At 38.8% G+C, this 27,626-nt stretch overlaps 1 protein-coding gene across 1 annotated transcript in view; it reads left to right on the top strand.

Annotated features, from left to right (window-relative positions):
* Positions 1–27,626, top strand: part of LOC140246788 (kinesin-II 95 kDa subunit-like) — a 45,088-nt gene that overhangs the window by 9,874 nt on the left and 7,588 nt on the right. The window contains exons 3-13 of the mRNA XM_072326120.1: positions 14,504–14,628; positions 15,401–15,525; positions 16,896–16,979; positions 17,973–18,052; positions 18,804–18,873; positions 21,395–21,487; positions 21,940–22,018; positions 22,941–23,082; positions 23,522–23,706; positions 24,816–24,952; positions 27,012–27,209. Of these exons, the coding sequence (XP_072182221.1) occupies positions 14,504–14,628; positions 15,401–15,525; positions 16,896–16,979; positions 17,973–18,052; positions 18,804–18,873; positions 21,395–21,487; positions 21,940–22,018; positions 22,941–23,082; positions 23,522–23,706; positions 24,816–24,952; positions 27,012–27,209 (1,318 nt within the window). The remainder of the gene's footprint in view (positions 1–14,503; positions 14,629–15,400; positions 15,526–16,895; positions 16,980–17,972; positions 18,053–18,803; positions 18,874–21,394; positions 21,488–21,939; positions 22,019–22,940; positions 23,083–23,521; positions 23,707–24,815; positions 24,953–27,011; positions 27,210–27,626) is intronic.

The raw sequence follows: 27,626 nt of genomic DNA, 5'->3' as shown, positions 1-27,626 counted from the left end.
TTCAACTTTTGTTTTTTTCTTTGTTTTTTCATTGGAAATTGTCACTGACCACTTTTCTACCATAATAAGCACAAAACTAATCAATGAAAGTGATTAATTGTAAAAATAATCAGGTTTTTATGACTTTCACGACAGAGCACTGTTTTCCATAGGAAATGTACACAAAATTGTTCCCGTTTTGGGGCGACATTCCGTTACAAAAATGGGCGTGGCTTCGCAAAAGTACGCGCGGACGTCGCAAATTTGGTCTCAAAAGTTGCGCGAGACTTGAACAAACAAAGTCAAGAAGCCTCGCGACGAGGCCTTCTCGCGTAACAGAATTATAGCACGAAACGTCGAGGGGGGGCGGATTCCGCCCCCCCCCCCCCCCCCCCCCCCCGGCCCTTTTAGGGTTAAGAGGAATTCAAAGTTTATTTGATGAAAATCGGGTTTGGAATGACTGAAACATTCAAAAACAATTTAAGTAAAACGAAGCGATCGTACAAAAAGTTGTAATAAAGTGTGGGTTATACACTTTATTAGAATCGCTCTTTTTTGGATATCTCAGCCATTTCAAAACCAGTTTTCATCAAATAAACGTTGAATTCCTCATAGAAATACATGCTCTTTCATATTATATGTTTAACATAGAAACCTGAAATGTAGGTTTCAACCAAAACTATACAATCATTTTTTTTTTCATCAGACTATGTAAGTGCCAAATATGTAGAATTTTCCCCCTTTTTAGATTTGAATTTGCCTCCATCATTAAACAAACAAAGGGGTATTCTGTTCCACCATGAAATACAATGTACTTTAAACATTGTGCAGTGCTCTCACAATACAATGAAAGGCAAAACTCATACTATAAAAGATAACAATATGAGTGACATTGTTTTGGGATAGATTTTCACTGCATAATGCAACACTTGACAGGAAAGATTAAAGGGTGTTACAGTTCTGGTCGAGGTGAAGATTTAGCTTTTAACGTTTTGTGAGATATTCAGAAACCACTCTATGAGATGTCAAAGAACATGCGGTTCTAAGGGGTATCAAAAGTTTATTCAATGAAAATCAGTTTTGAAATGGCCGAGATATCCAAAATCAATGTGAAACAAAGATATACTAATAAAGTTGGGGCATGTTGCCTTTTATTATTAGCAATTTTTTGGATATATCTCAGCCATTTGAAAACCAATTTTCATCAAATAAACGTTGAATCCTTCTTGAAATTACATGCTCTTTCATATTTCATGAAAAGAGGCTTTTCATTGTCTCACTTAGGAATGTTCAAAACATGAATCCCTACTTCAACCAGTACTATACAGTCCCTTTAACTGGGTAAAAAGGACGCTATTCCGTAAGTATACAACGTATGTGTATAAACCAGTACCGGTAGTTGTTTAAATATTAAATGTGAGACACTTTTAAAATGGAATCATCAGAATAAATTTTTAGGTAATGAGTATAGTCATAAACAGTGATGTCAAAGCGGTAATGACACTACATAAACCAAAATTGGCACTCTAGTTCAGGCCTAGTATTGTGTGCATTCTTGATAGCATAAAGCTGCATGGTACTATCACAGCAGAAACACACAGGACAGTGGTAATGACAACCAATGATACTAATATGTCGGCCATTAGATTGGATTATAAGGGATTCTTTGTCAACTCTGATTTGATCCTCTCCTGCGGCTTATAATGAACGGCACGTCACCGTCATTTGACCGACATTAGGGCAGTTTGATCTAATGCAGCTGTGGCTAGATGCATTCTTCGGCCTGGTACATAACCGTACAAAGCGTAACTTATATTACAAGGTTGCACATTGTCCAAAATTTTCATATTATGTGGGACATGTGCTTGCATGTAAAATGTGGGTTGGGAACTTGAACCATGAATACCATGTCGCGATGAGCAGTCCTGTCAAAGTCATTTTAGTGGCAGATCCAGAGGAGGGGGCAAGCAGCGCATGCCCCCCCCCCCCTTTATTTTTTTCATTAAAAACAAAATAAATAAAAAGAAATGGCACCAGAAATATCAGTCCCCCCTCCCCCTTTACAAAATTGCTGGATCCGCCCTTGGTTATTGCTAATTTTAGAAGGTGAGTAGGAATTGAAATGAGACATTTTAGAAGAGGAGGGGGAAGAAGAATCTGCTTAAATAAGAAGAGGGACAAGAAAGAAGAAGAAAGGAGAAAAAGAAGGAGATGAAGCATACAAACTAAAAGAGAAAATTTTAAAAAAGGAATGCAGAGGAAGACTAGGGCATGATAGTGATAACATTTGTGATAGTAGAAATGATTAAATGATTGTAATAAGAATAGCAAAGAAATAGACTGAGTAGACAGAACAAAAATATTAATATCTATAGACTAAAAATAAGAATGTCTGGATGTCATAAAGTCCAATGATATTGGGTTTGTTTTGTGATCAAGAAAGAGAAGAAGAAGAGAAAGAAGGAGTTCAAAAGAAGAAGAAGAAGAAGAAGAAGAAGAAGAAGAAGAAGGAAAAGAAGAATGACATTCACTTCCAGAAGAGATGTGAAGATGCTGAAGAGAAGGAAGAGGCAAAAGACAGGGTATGATTGAGATGTACATATAAAAGCAAACATCACGAGTCCCCCAAGCTGTGGGAGACATCTCAATGAGCCTGTGGCTTGGAGTGATGGGTTCATCCTGGGGTTGGTGCCACTCTGATACCCCTTTCACACTAACAAGTTTCATGGCATACCCAGTGCTGAACTTTGAGATATCTCGTCAATACTCTGAGAATTCTTCAGCATGGCATTAGCAAATATAATAATTATTAGTTTTCTCTTTTTTTTTTTTTTTGGCTACATTTTCTGACCAATACACAGTAGGTACATGGTACGTATGTATGGTTCAAGAAATATTGTGTAAGCACTTAAAAAAAAAAAAAAAAAAAAATCCTTAAAATTCTCTTCCATAACACTAGCTACTGCAAAGTATAAACTAGTTTTTTTTTTTTGTGTGTGTGTGTGTGCATTAAAAACAGAAACTGTTGCAAGCTGACACTTCTTTAAAGAAAAAAAAAGACATGCAAATTGCAAACTCAGTTTTTTCCCAATTGTGTTGGGAAAAAACAAAAACAAATTATGCCGCATTTTACTCCAAATAAAAAAAAAAATTAATGCCAGTGGATATTTTTTTATTATTTTGTGTCACAGTACAGAGAATAATAGTTACTTACTTACTTACTTACTGCCCGTTATGCCAGAGAATAATAGTGCCTCCAACCAATTCCCAGTCCCCCTCCCCTCCCCCCTCAACCCATGGTCATCACACATTATACACTCTGTATGGAATTGTGTTTGTAAGAAAAAGACTTTGTTGACATGAGTCTCCCCATTCATTCACCAGTGGAAAAACAACGCCTGATCATTCTCAACCGAAGAATTGGGATACTGTCTAAAACAGGTGTGAAATTTCAATGGAAAAACAGAACAACCAAAACAAAGCAAAATGATTTCAGGCCAAAGAAAATCACGGGATGTGAATGGTGATGGTGATGCATAGGCCTTCTATTAAAGGGATTGTACAGTTTCGGTTGAGACCTAACTTCAGATTTCTAACATTTTTTGGTGAGATAATGAAAAACCTCCTATGAAATATGAAAGAGCATGTAATTTTATGAGGAATTCAACGTTTATGTGATGAAAATTGGTTTTGAAATAGCCGAGATATCCAAAAAGAGCGATTCTAATGAAAGGGAAGGTAAACCCAAAGAGCAATGTGGATTGAGTGAAAGCAGCAACATTAGTAGAATACATCAGTGAAAGTTTGAGAAAAATCGGACAATCGATGCAAAAGTTATGAATTTTTAAAGTTTTGGTATTGGAACTGCTGGATGAGGAGACTACTAGAGGATATGACGTATGAGTGGACAACAATACAAAGAAAATATAAAGGAAATTCAACAAAAATTCACTTTTCTAGAATTATGAAAGAGCAGTGGACCAACCGCTTTCAGGAAGCAGGGGGAATAATTGCTACCCTTAACATTATGTCAATATCAAGTTGATGGAATATGTAATTTTCATGAAAAATGAATTTTTGTAGTATTTTCTTTATATTTTCTTGATATTGTAGTCCACTCATACATCATAACCTCTAGTAGTCTCCTCATCCAGCGGTTCCAACACCAAAACTTTAAAAATTCATAACTTTTGCATCGATTGTCCGATTTTCTTCAAAGTTTCACTGATGTGTTCTAATAATGTTGCTGCTTTCACTCAATCCACATTGTTCTTGGGGTTTATCTTCCCTTTAAGTGTGGGACCCACACTTTCACACGATCGCTTTGTTTTACCTTGTTTTTTGATGTTTCTGTCATTCCAAACCCGATTTCCATCAAGTAAACTTTGAATTCCATTTAAAATGGTATGCTCTGTACTATACATAAGTGTTTTCTTGGTATCTCGCAAAAAGTTAAAAGCCCAATTCTCACCTCCACCAAAACTGTACTATCCCTTTAACCGATGCAGTCTTAAAGTGAGATGGAGTACATGTGTACACTGTACATGTATATGAATTTATCCCAGCACATGGAGGATAGGAGAACAGCAAGCTTGGCGCTCGCTTGTTGTCGGTAACTACTTCACCAGACTTTTCTGCCAAGTGCAAGTAATTTTCTTTCCTCTGCAATATCTCCTTCTGTGTACGACCTCCCCCTCCCAACCACCCCCCCCCCCCCTCCATCTGTTTGGCTGCATGCTCAATCAATGTGCCGCCTAGAATCGCAATTGGGTCGAAAAGTGTTCGGATCTGGAATTCATTGTCAAACATCTCACGTTTCTTTGCGCACCTCCATTGTGCAGCCTGCATGTTCTCTGCACGTACAAGTACGGGATATCAACGTATCGTACATGGTGCTTTGTGTCCTGCTGATGTCATTTTGATGGTGTGGTGCACGTTTTTGATGTTGTGGCCAAATTAACCCATCCGTTTGGCTCTCATTGTGTTCCAAAGAATCACTGGAAGTGAAATTATATCCCTCATCTAAATTGAGTCTTCTACAAGTTTATTTTGTCATGACCTACACGTACACTCTACTCTTTATAGAGGACTCAAAAAAAAAAAAAAAAAAAAACATTGTCATGCACAGTGTAGGCTCTCTATACAAAGAATGCAACATGAAAGAATGAAAATAATGAAGTATGTGCATACAGAAAAGATGTACTTATCCAAAGGTAATGAGTAATATTTGCCACTGATATTACAATACAGTTGAACTTTCATTAGGAACTGCCGAGTTCATTGCATAATTTGATATTTTTTTCAGTATCCATAAATGTTATGCTTTCTTATCAGAGAGAGGGATCTACTCAGTACATACAGCTGTACACATACAGTACTTTGTAGTCATCGAACTCCAAGCAGCCAAGGTTCATTAAAATGACCAACCTACACTGTAATGTGCTCATCAAGCAAATACTTTACCGGTATGTTGTTTTGCTCAATGAATCCCCCCCCCCCCCCCCCCATTTATGATTTCCTGACAGTACATGTATACAGTCAACCTGTCTATAGCTCGGCCACCCAAGCGAAACAAGAAAAGTAGCCGCTATAGACAGGTGGCCGCTATAGACAGGTTGGTGGCCATTTTGAATTTTAACAGTTGCATATATTTCATAACAGCAGAAAATACCGCATGTTATCCTTGAAAAAAATAAACAACAACCAGCAAATAGGTTTACATTTATAGCTAACAGGATTTTTGTTGTACAATTCACTTCATTTCATTTTCTTTGCCTGCTTCTGTTCTTTTGATTTTGAAAACAACATTTCGGGTATGAGGAACTGCTCTGTTTCATACGGGTTTGTATGAATGGGGTTCACGAGTGCTGAGTTCGATGGAGATTGATAATGTGTGAAGCTTATACAACAAACAATATACCCAGACAAGTATCGTATTGTCCTTATTCAAAGGGACTTAAACGCTAATTACACAGCATTCTAGTAAAATCATAAGATGTTATTAGGAGTTGTCTTTGCCTTTGTAGTACCTATTGAGGGCGGCATTACTGAAGCCTATATCAAATCTAGTCAAGTTAGTGATGAGACGGCTTTTCGTGGCAAAGAGCTGCATTGATTTTGTAAATTGCGTCTGTGTGATTGTGACTGAGCTGAGACTCGGTAAAATTCACGCAATGAACGTAAAAGACATCGTATTCATGGCTGACTCAAAAAGTTAACGGCTCAGCTAAATTTTTATGGCCGCTATACGCAGGTAGATATTCACCATGGGATACAAAATGTGTGGCTGCTGGCCGCGTTAGGCTGGTGGCCGCTATATAAAGGGTCCACAATACAGGAATTTCGTCCTGGGGATTTTTCAGTGGCCGCTATAAGCAGGGGGCCGCTATATAGAGGTGGCCGCTTTTGAAGACAGGTTTGACTGTATTTATATTGCACTCTGAGACGTAAAACAGCAGAGATATGAGAGATGGGAGAGAGAGACAGAGAGAGAGAGAGAGAGAGAGTATAGGAGAGAGATAAATGAGAGGAAGCCGTTCTGTAATTTCACAGAGATGACTGAAGATCCCGGGTCTGTGTTTACCAAAGATTTACAATCAAGAGCCCATACAGTGTACCTCTTCCAGCACTTTTTGCCATAGTGCTTTGAATCACCGGTAAAGTAGGGTCACGGGCATTTGTGACGTCAAGTACACCACATCAGAGCCCCGCCGGCTTCAGCCAGATGAGTCCCCCACCATCTCTTCTCTATCCTCCCCCCACCCCCCCATCCTCCAGAACTGCATCCCCATTTTCCCCACTCCTCATCCGAAGAGCTCTGGTTTATACGGCCGAAGAACACGATCCTTTATTGTTTACCCATTAGAGGCATTCATCCGCGAGATGCGGGCAGGCGACGTAATGAGTTCATTCGTCGTCCGCGGCTGGCTCTCTCGCGGCTCGCGCCCCTGCCACCGGGCGGGGCCCTGCCTGCCCCCCTCGCCAGAGAGCGGAGTCTGTAGTCTCCGTGGCGTCTCTCTCCTCTCCCTCCATCCCCTTAAGCTCTTCTACATCTCGATCTCTGGATGTCCTCTCTATCACTTCGCCTCGCACTAGCAGCCAATTTTAGCTAGTCTGATGTTCAGGCATTTTTTTTTTGTCTTTCTTTCTTTCTTTGTCAATTAATACATTGATGAAATACTTTCCTCGCTGTTTTCCAGCTTCTGTATAATATGTGAAAACGACTACAATTATAGCAAAATGTAGTTTTATTTTGTCATTCTTGTACGCTTGTATTTTGTATTCTTGATATTGATATACCTAGTTCTTTGTACCAGCAATTTTTAACTACATAACTTTTTTATTCCGTCCCTTTGCCAATCTCCATCTCATTAAATGTTTTCTTACCCCTATTCATCTGCATCTTTGTGTATATATCAAGCCAGCTATCAGTCTTTACTTCCCATGGTTTGTATTCATGTCATTTCTGCATCTTCACCCCACCCCCTCTCCCTCCCTCTCCCTTGATCCCCCCTCTCCCCCAGCCCCCCTCCACTCTCAAATCTGGTGTACATTTTTAATATCTTTATCTCTCTTCTATCTTGTACTGTATACAAGTGTAAAAGTCATCCGTCTTTCAGTGCCAGAGTGTATATGTATCAGGGTGTTTTGATCCCTCTCCTGCCCCACCCTCACTTTTTTTTTAATGTCACAAGTGCACTTAAATTGCCCACATCTTTTGCTTGAGCACTTCCCACTCCTTAAGGCGTAATTATTTATGAATCTCTCCCTTCCCTTCTTTCTCTCTCCCTCTCCTTCTCTCCCTCTCTCTCTCTCTCTCTCTCTCTCTCTCATCTCTCTCTCTCTCTCTCAGTATATCCCATGTATCAGTCATCCTCTCCTTTCCCTTTTTTTTTCTTAACTGGAATAAAGAGAAAACATTTTTTTCTTTTCATCTCCATCCTCTTTCTTTTAAGACAATTGTCATCTCTCGAAACTGTCTCTCTCTCTCTCTCACTCTCCATCCATCACCAATCTTCTAAATTGTTAAGCTATTATTTTTGCGAGGGTTTACTTTTGACAAGTTTTTAATTTTCACAGATTTTGTGAATCAGCTGTTTGACAGCAAATTTTAAAAAACATGCGAAAATCTCACCATGTCCTCGGGTAGGAGGGCATTTACGATAGTCTCAGTGTTCACTCTGGAAATCTCTCAGAAATGTCAATGACCTCCTCATTAGCAAAAAAAATCTCTGTATAAGAATGGCTTAAATACAATATGATATTATGTATTTAACTGTTTTCCCCTCTTAATCCTCTCCTTCTCTATTACCAATTCTTATTCAACCTCTCTCCTCCCCTGCCTCAGTCTCTTGCACTCTGTGCTTTTCCCTTTTTATCCCACTCCGTCCTTCCCCCCTTTCCCCACTATCATCACACATTTCTCCCTCTCTTTCCCCCATACAGCTGATAAAGTGTGACTGTCATGCATCATCTTTCTGTGGTCATAAATATTCATCATATAATGCTAACCTTTTCTATTTTACTCTCTTGCTCTCTCTCTCTCTCTCTCTTTATTCTCCCCCCTCCTATATGTCACTTCTTCTCTCTACCTCACATTCTGTGTTGTTGTTGTTGCTTTATAGAAAGAAAGAAGAGAGAGAAAAATGGGGCCCTATCCAGCCATTTCAAAACCGAAAGGTATCACATTCTGTGATACCTTTTTTGCCGTATCGCCTATCAGATCTGCCCTTCCATCAGAGGCTTACATTTTATCCATTTTTCTCTCTTATGACCTCCCCCTTTTCATGAGTCTATTCCTTCTTCTTCTCTTTCTCTTGCTTTTTTGCTACCACCTCTCTCTGCCCCCCCCCCCCAAAGAGAATTAAAAATCAACATCATTCACTTTTCCCCCTTTAGACTCTCTCTGTCCATATCTCTCTCTTTCTCTTTAATAGCCCTTTCAGATTGGTAGAAAAAATATTTTCTTATACCTGTCGAGGACGGGCCAATTTTGCTACAACACGCATTTCCCATCCAATAGACATTTGCCCGAGTATACTCGGGATTCGTCCTCAACGTGTTAAAATATTTAATAGCTAACATTCTTTATTTAGTTTTGGAGATTTTTTTTTTTTCGAGATTGATTTGAAAATTGACCCACATTTCCAAACACATTTTTAAAATCACATTTACCCCAATTTGGTGGGGAGATATAAAGCAAGATGTGCTTGATGTGCTTGATGTGCTTGAATGGTGTACAATCTCTAAAAGCCACTTGAAATCCTCATCTTTGTACGTCTTACAAAATGAGGGAGTTACATGTAATGTGTTTTTGCCATACTCCTACCATGTTTATTCATGAATGTACAATGTTATACTTGTACATTCATGGGTTAACACATTCAATGTAGTTGTGTACATGTAGGGCCTACTTCTGCATGAACTTGTACAGTGTAATAAAAACAACGGTTACAATTTGTATATTGAGTGTCACTCACAATTCAATACACATTGTACCAATGAGGTACTAGGCAAGCTTGCCCAGCAACACTTTGATTGTATCTGTTGGTGAGGAGACATGTTCATTTCACTCCAGACTCATTGAAGATAATTTATGCTCTTGAGAAAATATGATTGGACGAGCTTATGTGCAAGTGTGAAACCGCTTTCCAAAAATAATCACAGTGTCTTTTCCCCTGCCTCATCCTCCATCAAATATAAACCGCTTTTCTCTCTAAATTCTCTCTATCCCTCCCTTTCATTCTTCTCCCCCCCCCCCCCCAACATCTTCCTCTCCCCATCTCTCGCCCTCCGCGTCATCCCGTGCGTAATTTACCCTGCAATACGGCCACGGCTAATTGCGAGGCTCAGCTCTGAGTCACCCACACATAGCCCATTAGGCCAACTCTCTATCACTCTCCGCTCCTCTGTGCGGTGAATTAACTGCTCGACATGTAGGTCGGTGGGGCAAAGGGAGGTAAAACTGATGGTGGCGGGATGGTGGGGGGAGGGGAGGGGGGCAGAGAGCAGGAGAATGACGATGCCTTGGTAGGTAGAGATGCAGCGTTACAGTATGACACGGCCATTCATAAATGACCAGCAGAGCCGACTGGGGAGTGGGGGGAGGGTGGTGACATTTCTTGATCCATGTCATCACCATCAACAACCTAATTGATGCAATGCACATCAACATCAAAATTATTGTCGTGGTATTAGACAGAGTGGTAACTTGTTGGCACCGTTTTCGTTGGTGAAATACAGTACAACCGTACAACGTCAAAAGATACAGTCTCTCTTAGATGTCATTTACGTGTACACAATGGTTCTGTTCTTGTTCACAAAACAAGGTATTTTCGGTGGTTTTGACTTGAGCATTGCATGTATTACATGTGCACATTTTTCTCCATTGAGAAAAGATCTACAGATACGCAAAGTGGGTCAGGTCACTTACTAAAATACACTGCTGTATTAAAGATGGCTGGTATTTTATGACAATGATTCACACTCAAATCTAGCATGCTTTTTTTGTGTGAAGTTTGAATGACAACCCAGGATACCACAGTACAATGTATTTTGCAATGTATAATTTTGCAGTGTACAATTTACATGTGTACTTCATGGTGTACATTGCACTCAAAATACAGGGCAAAATACAACCACTGTGGTGGCTGTTAGTGTGAATGCCACATTGTACACTGCCAATAACAGCACTGATATTCTGACCATCCGAGGATTACTCCAGGATTGCATGATTGCCGTAAAAGGTACTGATGTCCAATTTGCTGCAAAATTGGATGCAAACAACGTATTTGAAATTATGTCCGTTGAACAAATGGCCCTTGATCCCACTCATTAGGCATGCTAATTCTGCAAATGAGATTGAGGATGCTGCATATTGAGTGGCACAAGCCAGCTGGAATGATCTGAGAATAATGATAAAAATGATGATGAATTTTAACAGGCTTTCTTGTTGTCTTTTTTTTTTTTTGTAAGGGGAGGGGTCATTTTATTTTTTTTCCAACTGTGAGTGAGACTTAATGGACAGCAGCAAGTTCACAGTAATACAATTGTGCAATGTTAACACTGTATTGACTGTTCTGCCTCACTCAGAATTGGCAACTGGCATGTTTGTGTAATGTATAATTTTTTTGTTCATCATTGAAATAAAGAGAACATATCATTTTTATGAATGGAAGATTATATTTAGCCGGATATATTTTTTTTTGAGGAATGTATTGCCTTCTGTACATTGTATGTTAACAGTATAAAAGTAGTTTATACTGTTAATGAATATTTTCAACCATAATGTCATGTACAATGTGTTATGTTGTATGAATCTATGAATCTAGCATCAAACAGGTTTTGCTTTGTTTTTGTTTGTTTTATTCTTGGCATCAGAATATTTTTGATCTCAATCTATACATGTAGGTTGGTTTTGCTGCTACTGGTTGTGATCTAGAGGAAACTTGATTTTGATTAGGTTGTTTTCTTCTTCTTTTTTTCATCAAACTGCTTCATTTTGCCAAAATTGTGACATTACAATTCTCATGATGGAATTGTAATCATGATGATCGTCATGATCAGCATTACAGTGATAAAAATGATGCTCAAAAATAAAGATGAGAATAGTGGTAATAATGCTATAACTTATAGTAATAATAGAATAATTTGGTTATAAAAGGTAATAATGATAGTGATGAAGATGATAATGATAATGATTATGATAATGATGATGACAATGATGTAACATAAAAAATGAACCTCTCTGTTAATCTACTGACATACAATCAGGCATCAATAATTACATAGCCTGATACAGCTCATAGACAACTTTTAGGCCTGCATATAACGATGTGCTAGATGCGGTGTATGTGCACATCTGTGTGTGTGAGTGTGTGTGTGTGTGTGTGTGTGACTGTCTTCACAAAGATGGCAAATCCACGGTGGATATCTCATTATCCAAGAATGCCCAAACATAATTACTCCACGGCAATCAAGACAGGGGCTGCCAAGGAAGATTGAGGGCCTTGCTACTGTACTACTATACACTGTAGGATTAGATGGTTACAGTGTGTAGGGGCTGTCTCAGTGTCGGACTGAGCGTGCAATAATCGCAAAACGTACCAATAGTTAGCTTCCCTGGCAGTGTGTCACATGACTGGGTTGTTGAAGTCTTTTCCATGCTTCAGTGCACCAAAATTCTTAAATGTAACAAATCATTGATGAGCTATTTCAGCCACAAAATCAAGGCTACAATTGATTCATTTGGGTCATGTTAATGTGGAAATATCAAACACCACCCCATCAATGCAGTATTAAGTAATTTTATGAAGATTTATATCCTAGCTAGCAAATATTTATAATGGCACTGAAATTTTATTTTCTTGACCATACTGTACATATTTCCTACTATTTATTCCAGATTTTGAGAAGAGTGCCTACTGGTATAAAATGTAATGCAACCAGAAGTCATTTTAATGTGATGAATGAAAACCTTATATACTCTGTGTGAGGTTTGTTTTAAATTCATCAATATCCAATTTGCTCCAGGTGACATTATTACCTCCGCCAAGGGAGGAGGTTATGTTTTCGTTACCGTTGGTTTGTTGGTTTGTAAATGTTTGTTTTTGTGCCTGTGTGCAAAATAACTCAAAAAGTAGTTAACGGATTTGGATGAAACTTACAGTAAAGGTTGAGAATGACACAAGTATTACAACATATAATTAAATTTTGATAGTTACATAAGTGCGTGCACTAGTTTCTGCTATTGCCAGGTGCGCCACGCAGCTGAGGGTTTATGACGTAACAATGGCTTCTACAAATGTATATTGGGAAATCGGGCAATTTTTCAGCATCTATGTGTATATCTTGATCCATGGGTGGAAATCACTGATCTGTATGGAAGAGCCCAAAGAGCTTTTTCCCATTGGTGGAGAGGAGAAAAATCTCTTTGGGAAGAGCAAGATCATCGATGGAAAGTAGCTGCTTGGCAAAGGTCTGCGCTCTCAGAGTGCTTTTGTAGTTTTCGTTTCATTTTTTTTTTTGGGGGGGGGTGGGTGGTTGTTTGTTTTTGTTTTTTTGCCAGTCGTTGAGATGGATTTTTTTTTTTTATATAAACACAAATAATCGTGTACAATGTATTCAGAGCAAATTTATTGAAATTACCAATTTTATCTGTTAGGGTTTCTGTTTCTACAATGTACAATGTACAGTTGTACATAGGATGATATGCCCAGGATGTATAATAATGTCCTTTATTTATCACATGGAAAGTGGACTGTCCTTTTGCCTTCCTCCTGTACTTTAAGCAGTAGTTATCTTTCTCTCTCTCTCTCTCTCTCTCTCTGTCATTATGTTTGAGATGCTTGCAACATTGTCCTTTGCTGGTACATGTATGCAATGTGTGCATTCACAATTACCCAAGAGTAGACATTTTTGCTTGTACGGTATTCATTTTATTGCTCTCAACAGACTACACTGAAAGGCCAATTTTTGCACATTTTGAATGTCACCGACCATAAATGCTCTTAGTGAGCACTTCACGCCTCCGGAATGAAACCTGCTGCCTGTTTACAGGCTCTATAAAGGTTTACGACAGTAAGACTCAGATGTTAGTGTGTAAACATGTTATTTCTTGAAAGGGTTCAAATGTGCATTCTTTACATACTGTACGTTGTATGTCAAAGTATAGATTCCCCTAGAAAAAAAAAGTCTAAAATATGTGTTACCAGTTTTGTGGCATGAGATCCTCTTTTCTGGTGAAATAATGTGTTCACACAAGTAGACAGCTTGTTCCATCACAGAGATCACTGACCAGTGTTATTTGTAAAAAGGTATTTTGATAGGTGTCTTCGATATGAAGTGCGTGAAATTCAATGTTCAGTATACAAATGCATCACAGAGATTCACTGTATGCTCTGATGTGGAGGCATGTTCAAACATTAACAGTACTCGTAATACAAATTTGTATACTACTGAGGTGTGGTCTGGTGTGTACACGTGTATGTTTGGTCAATTCAATTGTACAAAGAGGTGTGTTCTGACATTAATGCACTGTACAATTGTATGTAGAGAGGGCTCGACATTAGTGGTGCAGGGCCACTAAGATTTATAATGTTTTCCTGCCAAGTTTGTTACTTTCCAAAAAAGATATATATCTTTTAGTGACCCTGGGGCCACTAAGATTCAAAATGTATTGTTATGTTTCCATGTACATGTACTACTCGCTACTACTTTTCTTTTCCCGGCCACCAAAATTTCAGATTTTAAGATTTTAGTGGTCCGAATGTACATTTGTCATCGTACAGAGAGACCTGTGCCATGAGATATTCAGGTCAAATGCACCACAAGAGGAAAACAAGTTGGTGTTGAGCCCTGAAACAGTGTATAATAATTTGTGCTCTGTTGTCATAATGTCTTTACACTCTTGTATGTTTCTTCTACACATTTAATGATCTTTTCTCATATGATTGTGATTGTTTTCTTTTCATTAACCCCCTTCCCCCATCTCATTCCCCCTTCTCCTTTTCTTATTCTCTTCCAGCTCCAAGCAGAGAGACCTTTATGATGAGACGTTCAGGCCCCTGGTGGAATCCGTTCTCCAGGGCTTCAATGGAACCATCTTTGCCTACGGGCAGACAGGGACCGGGAAAACCTTTACCATGGAAGGTGAGATAAAGCAATCTCAAGTGCTTAAACCATAGAGGATGATTTCCAAGTATACTCGGGCAGGGGTCGACATGGGAAATGCGTGTTGTAGCAAAATCAGCCCGTCCTCAATGGGTTAATTTACCCTGGTACGAGTACTCTGTTGAAGTAGCCAGGTACGTGTACAAAATATGCATTTGTTAACCGTGAGAGCATTGATTGCTTTGAATTTATTTCATTGTTTTGATAGAGATAAATCTCTATAATAATGACAAGAATGAGGCATCGTAGCCCACCCATACCCTCAAAAAAAAAAAAGAAAAAAAAGAATTGCATTTGTTCAATACATTCTGTATCAGTAATTAATAACAGCAGCCTTTCAGTGTTCTTTTTTCTCTGAAAGATTTGTGTATGTGTGTGTGTGTGTGTGTGTGTGTGTGTGTGTGTGTGTGTGTGTAGTTGTTATAAAAGTATTTTTGATCTTATTTTTAATTGTCAAAGAGTAAAGTGTTGTTTTGCACAAGTAGGGTTGATGTCAGTATGCTATACTAAATGCCCATACCCTCATAGGCATAATATATGAGACTGCAAAGTTTGATGCCTAGTCTAGATGTGAACTTCCATGAAATGGAGAGCTGTGCACATGTTTTGTTTTCAATGTTCTGAAATATTTTCTTTGCTCTGAAAGATTTCTATTGAAATCTATTAACAGTTCTGTTGTGGATAACAAGAAAAGTAAAACCAATGATGTATCTCTTTGTAGTGAAAACAGCCTTTTCCCATTCCTTTACAGGGGTGCGTTCAAACCCAGAGCTGCGTGGGGTCATACCAAATTCCTTCGAACACATCTTCACCCATATATCACGCACGCAGAACCAACAGTACCTGGTCCGTGCCTCATACCTAGAAATCTATCAGGTAAGAAAATTATTTGCTTCTGTTCCGGGGTTTTCTCCTTTTTACTTTCCTTTTCTTGTCTTTACTTCCTCACTTGTTTTGTCTCCTGTGTGTTCTTTTTCTTTCATTCCCTTCTCTGCTTTCTGCTTTTTATATTGACCTTCCTCTTCCTTTTATTAGTTCTTCTCTTTCTTTTCCCTTTTCTTTTTATTTTGCATCTTCTTTCTGAAATTTCTTCTTTCTGTTTTATTCTGTTTTTTCTTGTTCTTCTTTTCCACTTTCTTGTGCCATTTCTGTTCATATTTTACCCCTCCTCATTTTCATTTTGTTTTGTTTTTTTACCATGTAAAATACACATAGTTTTCTTCTCCCCAGTTTCCATGGATTTAAAGGTAGGGGATACCTTTTACAGACCTCCCAAAATGCAGCAAAACATTAAATATGAACCTCAGGGGACTTGTTTAGGCCACTGCTGAGAAATTTGGAAGTCAACAGTTATCTACAATTTGAATAATGCACAACACTCAACTACTCAGTACTACTGTGTGTCAGCCACACTTAAACCTTTTTGTTGCAGTCTTCTGTATCTTTTATCTATAAACACAAATCTAAAAGTATAAGAGCTGATGTAGTAACATATAGAGTGTGTGACAAGAATGTATATAGAAATGTTTGTAAGTTTTGATGAACTTTCTTCACAAAATATACATGATGGACACACATGCAGTGCATGGGTCTGCAAAGGTAGCCTAGTAATGTACTGGAATTTACGGTGAGCCCCGAAAAAAATTCAATTCAAAATCTAACGGTCAATGAAAATGGAGTAAATGTTACCTTCCACTTTCAATACTTTATGAGAGTTTCTAAACTGATACTCTCTTCAACATACCACTGTATTTATACAACTCTTCATTTAAGGCATGCAAATGGGATTCCCTACCTTTAAGACAGAGAATGAGAATAATCAATCAAGGAAACAACCTTTATCAATGGAAGAGCGCATCCAGACATTACACTTCAATTCATAATTCTTCTCTTACCCTCTCTGCTCAATCTGATCACATACATGTCTTTCTGGTCAGTTTCTACATGTATTCATTCAAATCCATGAAATTCATGAACCAACACTTGCTGTCGGGTGGAAGCTTGGTGGTCTAGTGGAGATGATGCCTGTCCGGAGATCAGGAGGTCGTAGGTTCAAATCGTGCTGGAGTACATATGCCCATGATTTTTTATCATGGCTACTAGTAAAATACTGATCAATTCAGTGCTTATTTATGTCGATGTAGAGCAATTTGTCCATCAGTTGCAATCAGTTTCCATTTGTTTTCATTTATCAAAATGAAATCAGTCATTTAAAAAGATAACACAAATCTTTGATACGCTCACAGGAGGAGATCCGAGACCTGTTAGCCAAGGACCAGACCAAGAGGTTGGACCTTAAAGAGAGACCAGACACAGGAGTCTATGTCAAGGTTTGTTGTCCCTTTTACATTTGCCAAGGGCTCTAAAAGCTTTTAACTTGTGTATTTGTTTGAATGTTTTTGTCAGCGTTTAGCATTCCATTCAAAGTTTAGTTAGCTGTCAGTTAGTCGTTCCACTCAGGTGGAGCAATCAGCCTCAGTCCAACAGACTGGCCATGTTGTTACAATAGGAATGGGGGGGGGGGGGGCTGGTTTATCTATATGTTAAAGTGGTCATTTTGTGGTATGATAATTTTCAAACGCATTTTATGCAACTAGAAATTGGCGGTAAGATTTAAAGCATGCAAACATTTTTGCATGATGTTTGTAACACTTTTTTTTTTTCAATGCTTTGATTCAGCGGAATAATAAATGCAGCGAATCCATCTAACTTGACTTTAGTAGTGAAAATTTTTTACTCACGAGATTCCACTTTTACAGTAGTTTGTAGACATTATGTGGTGATCAGCGAAGAAGGCACTCCGATGTGCATGCCTGTTTTAGAACAAAACGGAGTAAGGGTTTAAAATGCTATTTTATCCTATAGACTGAAACCTCAGCATAATCCCTGAGTCCTCTGAAAGCACATGTGAGCTGAACAAAGAAGATAATTGCTGAACTGTTTCACTCATCCATTCTCATTCAGAAAAGTTAAATCTTTAATAGTTATTGAAAGAAGTAAACATTTACACATTTTTTTTAATTCTATATAAGCATGAAAATACATTATATGGCTTAGAAAGCTTCTGACATTATCGAACCTGAGATTTCACATTGCCCTACAAAACTTAAGAGCATTTAAATACTTTACTTCACTTAACTCCAATGATGATGAAGATCAATGCCCGTTCATTGATCCAAATTTCAGTCTCAGTTATGTACATACAATGTAATAGCAGCGCTGTGTGTTAATCATTGTGTCTTTGGATATCCTCTATTGTGGTAGGTACTTCTTGCAAATTTTCATGTTTCAGTAATTTCGTTTCCTTCTCTTGTGGCCTCCAGGATCTTTCATCGTTTGTGACGAAGAGCGTGAAAGAAATTGAGCATGTCATGACAGTTGGCAATAACAACAGATCCGTCGGGTGAGTGTGGTAGCAATTCCTCATCCACTGAAAGAATCATGTCTAGCTCAAATGCTAAATTAAAGCTATGGAGTTTGTGCCTTTAACCCATTATGGACAAGTGCCAAGTATACTCGGGCAAAATATCAAAGAAGCAAAATCAAACCGTCCTCAACGGGTTAACAGGGAATTTGCTTGGAGGGGGGCACACAGTCCCAATGAATTTGCCTCTTGACTTTTGGTCTGTGGTTTGCATTTGTTCTGGCATCTGAGCATGTAGATCCTAAACTGCATTAATTAACACACTACTTATGATACAGATCTGCCATATGCCACCTCTGTAGAGATTTGTCAAATCTCATGGACTGGGGGTTAACTTCAGTTGTTGTGCCCTTTTTTTTATCTCTGATGATATCAGGAATACCAGGAAAATCAAGTGCTGTACCATTACCACTTTCTCGTGAAAAAAAAAAAAAGAAGTGATATTTTGACCTTCCTCTCCCAAATGGTTTGTGCTAATAATTACATTGAAGTCCTGGACAAAATTGTAAACTGACATCGGATGATAATCATGTGATGCAGTACATGTACAGTATTTGTGTTCCTTCAAAAATTTGACCCTTCAACTTTGTAATTTATGTTCAGCCTGTAGCCTGAACAATCATATGATAGTTATTACTACTATTCATGGAGAATATTAGAGCAAACTTTTGAGTGGAGATTTCACATTTTGTCATTTTTTTTCCTCTCATCATGTTTTGCTTGTGTCCAGGGCGACCAACATGAACGAGCAAAGCTCTCGCTCCCACGCAATCTTCATCATCACCATAGAGTGTAGTGAGGTGAGTTGGAGGTCAGAGGTCAAGGGTCGGGTAGTAATGTGTCTGGCAGGGTGAATCTACATGTATAACCTCGTGTGTAGAGAAGTTGTAGTTTGGCTTTATTTTCAGACCCGTACACTGAAAAGTCTTCTTATATATTCAAAAAGTACTTCCACAGCAGCAAGAGCAGTGGGGACAACAACAACAATAGAAGCATCAACAGTATGTGTCCTCAACTGCATACGATGGTGTACATATGTAATACAGTTTGTGTTCCAAGGTTGCAGTCTCTGGTCTTCTTGTGACCTGATCACAACCTGGTCACGACCTAGTCCAATCTGTAGTCAAGATGTATAGACCGATTCGGGTTCGTTGAGGGCAGCAGACAATTTGTGGCAGTGGGCGCAGCCATAAGCTCATTTTGCGGTGTCCCAGCCGACCCCCCCCCCCCCCCTCCTCTCCCCCATCCCACGGGCAACATGTTTATCGCGCACTTGTAACAAAGGTTCGCGCACTAAGCAAGCATTCGCGCACTCAGTACGAGACGCCTATTGGCTAAAACAACCATGCATCAGTATTTCATTCTGTGCGCGTGAGAGGGGTGGGGAGAGAGGAGGGGGGGGGGGGTCGGCTGAGACACCGCAGTAATGGCGCTGCCCATGCCAAAAATACACATAGCGCATCACAGAATCGGTCTATAGTCAAGGCTGAAATGTTCCAGTGGTTTCTAGAAATATGAGGACAAAAAAAAACAACAACTAAATAAATAAATAAAGGGAGAGAAGAAGGAGAGAACAGTATGCGGTTAATTTTTGTGATATGATCAGATATCCTCTCTTCAAATATCACAAGGATTTATAAGCAATGATTATACAGCATAGGGCCTACTTCATCTAATTATGAAATAAATTTTACTATTGATAAAAAATGCATTGTCATGACATGGTTACAGGCTACAGTAACTACATGTGCATACACGATAGACCACCATCAAAACGAACCATGGTAGAGCCTACTTCAGTCCATTACATGTATTGAGTAGATGTTACCATTATTGAAAAAGGCAATGCCATGAAATGGTTGAAAGGCCACTACAAATAATCCACTCTTAGCAAACAGTGATCTGGCCAAAGCAGACTGATATTACGCCTGTCTAGGTAAAACAACAACAACAACAACAACCCAACTCAAGCTAAGAATGCATGGATTTTTATGCCTCCGCCACGAAGTGGTGCTGGAGGCAGTACATGTATCTTTTCGGGTTGTCCATACGTCCGTCCGCACGTCCGTCCGCATTCGTTTACATGATAACTTGAGTAATATTGACTGGAATTTTACCAAACTTGGCTCAAGTATAAAGTATGATGGGGCAATTACCTGATTAGATTTTGGGTGAAATCGCCCAAAGGCCAAAGGTCAAGGTCAAATCATGAAATTGTATTTGTTTACGCGATAACTCAAGACTGGATTGAGCAAATTTCACCAAAATTTGTCTGAGGATGATGTATGATGGGACAATTACTTGATTAGTTTTTGAGTGAAATCAGACAGAGGTCAAAGGTCAAAGATCAAGGTCAAATCCTAAAATTTATCTGTTTACGTGTTTCCTAAAAACTGGATGAAGCAGCTTTCACCAAACTTGGTCCAAGGATGATGTATGATGGGGCAATTAGTTGAGTAGATTTTAGTGACATTGGCAAGAGGTCAAAGGTCAAAAGGTCAAGGTCAAATGCTAAAAATGTTGCTATTTCCCCCATATCTATGCAATGCCTGAAGGTATTTTCTTGAAACTTAGTGTAGACATGAACTACTGCGTAAAGATTCTCCAGAGAGAGTTTCATGTCATAAGGTCAAAGGTTACACATAGGTGAAAATGTTACAATTTCACTTTTCTCGCAAATGGTTCAATGTATTTTCATGGAACTTGGTACATACGCATGTACTGACTGGCAGGGATTATTTAGGGAACCTAGGGGTCATGGGTCAATAGTCAGGGGGTCAAAGGTCAAGGTCAACTCCTCAAAATTTTACTCTTTCCCTCATATACTAGTATATGCAGTGCTTACATTATTAGTTTTAAAACTTAATAAATACATGTATTACGTAATGGAGATTCTCTGGGAAATTTCCAGCCAGAAGGTTAAAGGTCAAAGGTTAAGGGTCAAAGGCCAGGTTTAAATGCCAAAAAAATATCTATTTTGTACTGTAATTACACTCTTTCTTCATACCTTGAGAATTACTCAATGCATAAACTTATAAAAGGGTCCGTCAGAAGTCAAGTAAAAATCCTCAATTCTCCAAATATGTGTACCTGTACTCTTAGACAATTATAGCAAACCCAGTTCAAGGAAAGTGAACATTCAAGATATTTCTGACAAAACTGTCATTTCAATATTTTGCCAGTTATGTGAAACTGTCATCACACATTGTGAAGACATTGTACCATACACCTATTGGGAGAATCATGCATTATGGCGGAGTCATCAGTCGCCATAGCGACATTTCTAGTTATTGTGTTTGTTTTGTTTTGATGACAATGCAGCTTGGACCAGATGGTGAGAATCACATACGAGTTGGGAAGCTCAACCTGGTTGATCTGGCAGGCAGTGAGAGGCAAAACAAGACAGGGGCTACGGTGAGTGCTGCCCTCTAGTGGTGGATGGAGAAAGTCTGTTCTTTTCTAGCTGCATTCATTCCCAAACCTCAACCCTCTCCCTTGTTCCCCATAAACTATTGTACTCTGCATGTACTGTTACTACAATATTGTTGCTTTATTTCTGTATCCAGTAGTTACATTGCACTGTGTATTTATTTATTTTATTTTCTTATTCATTTATTTATTTATCTATCTATCTATCTATCTATCTATCTACCTGTCATTCATTCAATTTTGCCTGCATTTCTATTTTAATATCTAAATTCATTCATTCATTCATTTTTGCCTGCATTTCTTGTCTCCTTGAAGACAAGAAATAATTCAATACTCACAAATGATAAACATGCATTCTTTAAATTGGCAACATTTCCTTTCTTCGCCTTGAATTTGTGATGGCTATCTTTTATTTTTGACCGGCATTGTCTTTACAGGGCGAGAGATTGAAGGAAGCAACAAAAATCAACCTTTCACTAGCAGCTCTGGGAAATGTTATATCTGCCCTGGTTGATGGTGAGTTGAGACATCTTCTACATGTAGCTTTAATGCTAAAAGGACAATTTAACTGAAATAGACAAATTTGTTGTGAGTTTCTTGAAATTTTACTGTTAGATTTTGATGAATGTCTGGAGAAAAAAAGTTGACACCTATACAAAAAAAAAAAAGCAAAATCAAGAAACAAGTTGGGTATACCGGTAAAAAGCATGCAAGTTGGCAATGCAAATATCAGCATGGTTCTCCTGATGACATTTAACATAGGGCCAAACACTAGTTAGCAGAACCATCACATTTTCAGGTTTCATTTACCTGTAGAATCCAATTGATTTCATGTTTAGGACTATCACTGGTGCTTACAATAAGATGAGATAACTGAAATCAAACTTAGAATTACTCATTATGTCTAATATGGAGGAGTAATGTGAAGAGTGGCAGTTTGATCTCGAAACGCATTATCTCCATCCTTGTTAATTTGAGATAATCAATGATGGCCTCACTTTAAAACATTTAGAAATGATAATACTTACAAAGTGTAACCTGTACTGTGATCAACATCTTTGTATGTGGAGATCAGTGAGAGAAAGAGAGAAAGAGATAGAAGCAGAGAAAGAGAGAATGTGTGTGTGTGTGTGTGTGTGTGTGTAGATAGAAACAGAAAGAGAGAATGTGTGTGTGTGTGTGTGTGTGTGTGTGTGTGTGTGTGTGTGTAGATAGAAACAGAAAGAGAGAATGTGTGTGTGTGTGTGTGTGTGTGTGTAGATAGAAACAGAAAGAGAGAATGTGTGTGTGTGTGTGTGTGTGTGTGTGTGTGTGTAGATAGAAACAGAAAGAGAGAATGTGTGTGTGTGTGCGCCAATGTCTTTAGGACGCGTGATGGCGGTATACCATGGGTATGTTTCTGTACTATTATTTATGGATCAATTTATCTTACACGCAGGCAAGAGCTCTCACATTCCGTACCGAGACTCCAAATTGACCAGGCTCCTCCAGGACTCACTGGGGGGTAATGCCCGCACCGTCATGGTGGCCAACCTTGGCCCTGCCAGCTACAACTTTGATGAGACCATCACCACTCTGAGGTGAGTACAGATGAGTTCAGCAATTTTGAGTGTAGTCAAATCGATTTGAGGCAATCAGTTCAAGTCAACTAAGCTTTCATAGTCGAGTATACCAGAGTTAAGTTGAACCGAGTCAAGTATGGCTAGGTTGAGTGAAGTTGTACATAGTATGTTTAGTACTGTCACATCAAATAAAGTCGAATCAAGTCAAGACAAACAAAGCCATGTCAAGTAGAATTGTGTCAAGTTGAGTCAACTAAGATCTGACTGAGTTGAGTTCATTTTCAAGTCGAGTTGAATTTAGCAAAACTGTGTTGAGCAGAGCTAATTCAAGCTTACAGAGTCGAGTTGAATTGCGTCTAGCTGAGTCATTGAGCCAAGTCCAGTGCTATGCTAGATCCTCAGTTTTGCTTACATCATATTGACTCTCTTTCATTTCCGTTGGTTTGATACAAAATAGGTATGCCAACAGGGCCAAGAACATCAAGAACAAACCGAAGATCAACGAGGATCCGAAGGACGCCCTCTTGAGGGAGTTTCAGGAAGAGATCATGAGGTTGAAGCAGCAGCTGGAGAAGAAAGGAGGCACCGGTGGCGGGATGGGGTCTCAGAAGAAGAGGAAGAGAGGGAAGAAGCTGGGGCAAGGTAAGGCAAAGATGTGTGACTTTGTGAGCCACAATCTTTATCAAACTTAGGAGGAAAGTATAATCCTATAATGAGCAAAGATGTACCAAAACAATGAAGTTTATCAATAATGAAGCAATAATGTTTTTTCTATCATAACTAGTATTTTCAGAATAAAGTGCTCATTCAATGAAGTTTGATTATTGTTACGCTTTATTATGTACAAAAGTGAACTTCTTTTGACAAAATTTCTTTTGGGAGAAAAAACAAACAAACCGAGTTACTGTATCACAAGTGCTAGTACGTAAGTATATCTGTGATATTCCATACATTATTATGTACCTAGTGTTTGCACAAGAATGCAGTACAGTGCATGATCTAGAACTTTATCAAAATATGAATGAGAACCACAAAAAAAATAGCTGTATATTATTAAATTTGAATGAGTTATCTTTGAGTAATCCAACAAAAGACAGCTCAAAGAGATCACCCTGATGTGTATGGTAAAAGGGAAGTACTGTCTTTCTGTTTTGTAGTTGGTGTGATTACAGTAATTTGTAACAGATTATCTGGGACAGGAAACTGTTTCTACTGTTTTCTTTGTGATCATAATTGTCAAAAGGAAGTACAGTTCGACCTCGATTATCCGGCCTCCTTTTATCCGGAAATTTCTATTATCCCGACGCGTTCACGCAGTGAAGGACTTTTTTATTTCATCCAAAAATTGAGAAAAACAGTGACTTTCATGGATCTATTTCACTAATTTCATAAGATGTGCATGATAAGTTTCTCAATATCTAATGAGGTAAAACATGTATGATTTTCACAGAAAGATAAACTTTATTTTTGTGAAGAATTAGGGACTACAATTTTGCACAGGGTAGCATAGATTACACCACCGTTGCGGGGTACGCTACCTGCCTAGCTGCCAGTGCACTGGGACGGCAGCTTGGACGGCAGCTATATGCATTAACATTGTGTCTCCCATATCCGGCCAATTCGCTTTTCCGGATGAGCGCTGGTCCCGACATGGCCGGATAATCGAGGTCGAACTGTAGATAAAGCCTATACAGTATGTATCTTCCTGGTGCTATGAGGTTAATATCACTTTGACCTTTTTCGATCGGGAGGCTCGGAGGATGACGACATCGACGATGAGACGGAGGAAGGAGCCGAGATGGATGAGGAGGAGATGTACAAGGAGGCTCAGCAGAAACTGGAGCAGGAGAAGCAGGCAATCCTGGCCAACCAAAATATGATCGCTGAGGTAATTTCTATCTTGTAAAAGATCTGTCCATTCTGATAAGCCCACATGCACACACGTGCGTATGGAGATGTATAGAAATTACTCTGGAGGTCAGGGGCCTCTTGCATAAAGCATCTAACTTGAGAAAAACTCTTGTAAGAAGTGAATACTGTATGAGCTGAAATTTTTGTGGTGCTTTTATTTTCGCGAATCGCCTTCGAACCCCGAAAATAATGTCCGAATAAGTAAGTTCAGTTAGACCCTCGCAATCGCGAAATTAACAACATGCAAAAATATCCTCCAAGTAGCAATTCGCAAAAATATCTGTACAGTACTCAGGTTATTATGATTCCCCCATTGACTTTACACAGGAAAAACTCTGTTAAAAATCAACCTTTGAAAAGGCAACAGACCCGAGGTGTCCAGTCACTTGGCTGTTTCGCTAGTATGCCGTTTTTCGTTCTATCCTTGGGATAGCATTACACCCCCGGTTTTTTGGTACATGTAGTTCAGCTAAAGCTTGGTTCGTGCAACTGCTATTATACTTTACAGGTACAGCTGTAGATTTGCAAGACATGATTTGCTTTAATATCGAGTAAAACATACAAGTGATGCATTCCCATGATAATGACAACTTTTTGCAAGTGATAATATAAAAATATCGACTGAAGCACTGTTACGTAGGAGTGTTTAGCAGTTGAAGTTTTTTGACAAGTCGATAGCATAATTATTTATTCTGTCCAGCATTTATGTGGGGTTGTCAACTTAAGGCGGAAAAAATTGAAAGATGATTATTGTTAGCATCGACATATGTGACCCTGCATCACAAAACAAACAAAAAGTCGCCAAACATGGATTTTTAGTTAACAGTAGATTGTGAAAGAGCAGACTCTAAGCTTTAAAATAATGTATAACTCAATTCAAATGGACTCTCCTAACCTATCTAAAGACTGGAAAGAAAGGACACACTCTGGATAGTGTGAACTGAGAAAACAGGCTCTTATGTACAGGGTGTAGGCAAGTGCTTAATCTTTACCAAGCTATGCTACATGTAGCTGTGGGATGAATTGAACAAAAAACAGGATGTTGACCATCAGAGCAACAACAATGAAGGGATTACCAGATTAAGCTGAAATTAAGCATGGGTCATTAGCACATTCTGTACATGATTGATACCAACTTTCAATGCAGTAGCATCATTCTCTCCAAAGTTATTGGAGTTGAAAGTTAAGTGTATGGACAGGGTTTTTGAAAAATGGGAAGAGGGTTCTATGAGAAACAGCTAATCACACTATTCCACCAAAAAGTGTTCGAGAAAAACTGGTGAAAACACAAGTTTCTGTTTGTTTTATGATCCCAAATTTTTTATGTAATATAGAAAAAGACTTGCTCTTTCAGAAAATGTGAAAAACTCAAGATTGGTTAGGTTGACCCATTTCACCTACTTTCGGTCCTCACACAAAATCACTGTGTGCGACTTTTTGTTTGTTTTATGGTGCCCGGTCACATATCATCAATCTCATCATCATCACCAGTTTTCTGTTGCACTGGCGACTTGCAGAAGAAGCAGAGGCTTTTGGCTGAGGTTCAGTTGGCTTTAGACAGGAAAAATCTCTTAAAAATCGACCTGAGTTTTTCTCAGGTAAAAAAGTGTTTTTGCAACAGCCCCAAAGTGTCCAGTCAGTTGGCCATTGGCAGTTTCATTGTTATATCTTGTGGATAGCATTACGCCCCCATTTTCTGAGTAGTTAAGCTAAAATTTAGCTCATGCATCTTTTATTGTATGTAGATGTGGCAGACATGTTTTGCATCAGTATAAAGTAAAGCATGATGAATTGCCATGGTAATGGGAAATTTTAGTTTAAATAATACCAAAATATTGTGGATTAAACTTCTGTTTAATATGTAGAAAGTATATGGTATATTTCTGTCAATTTAATAGCATACTGTATTCATTCCCTCCAGAAATTGTGGGAGGTCACGAGTTATGCCAGAAAACATTGAGAGACAAGTATCATTCACATCAATATATAGTCATCATCATCATTGTCTTTTGTTCTGTTGCCATGGCAACTTGCAGGAGAAGCAGAGGCTGGTGGCCGAGGTGCAGTCCAGACAGGAGGAGGTGAAGAAGCAGCAGCAGCAGCGGGACATCCTGGACTCCAAGATCAAGGCCATGGAGAGCAAGCTGCTGGTTGGGGGCAAGAGCATCATGGACCACACCAACGAGCAGGAGAAGCGACTGGAGGAGCAGCGGCTGAAACTCATCGAGGAGAAGGTGCATATTTAGTTCCGAGACATCATCCACCTCACTTCCTCACTCTCTGTTTTGGATGTTTTGTTTTTTATTTGTTTTCATCATCGTACTGAAACCTTCCTTCTTTTTTTCTTTTTTTTTTTTGTGGAGTCATTGACACAGGTGTTTCTATTATGTTATTGATGTGATTAGCAACATAATATAATTATTAACCCGTTGAGGACGGTTTGATTTTGCTACAACACGCATTTCCCATAGACACTTGCCCGAGTATACTCGGGACTCGTCCTCAACGGGTTAACTTAAAGGTAATGTTATACTCCAATAGTATTGACTTTATGCACATAATGTACAATACTTTGTATGTGGACAAAGGGCAGCGTGTGATGATGTGTAATCTCGAGTTGCGTAGAAAGTGAAGATCCTGAGATAGAGTTC

Source organism: Diadema setosum, chromosome 3 (genome assembly GCF_964275005.1).
Source record: "Diadema setosum chromosome 3, eeDiaSeto1, whole genome shotgun sequence".
Lineage (NCBI taxonomy): Eukaryota > Metazoa > Echinodermata > Echinoidea > Diadematoida > Diadematidae > Diadema > Diadema setosum.
This window is presented reverse-complemented; position numbering and strand designations above follow the sequence as displayed.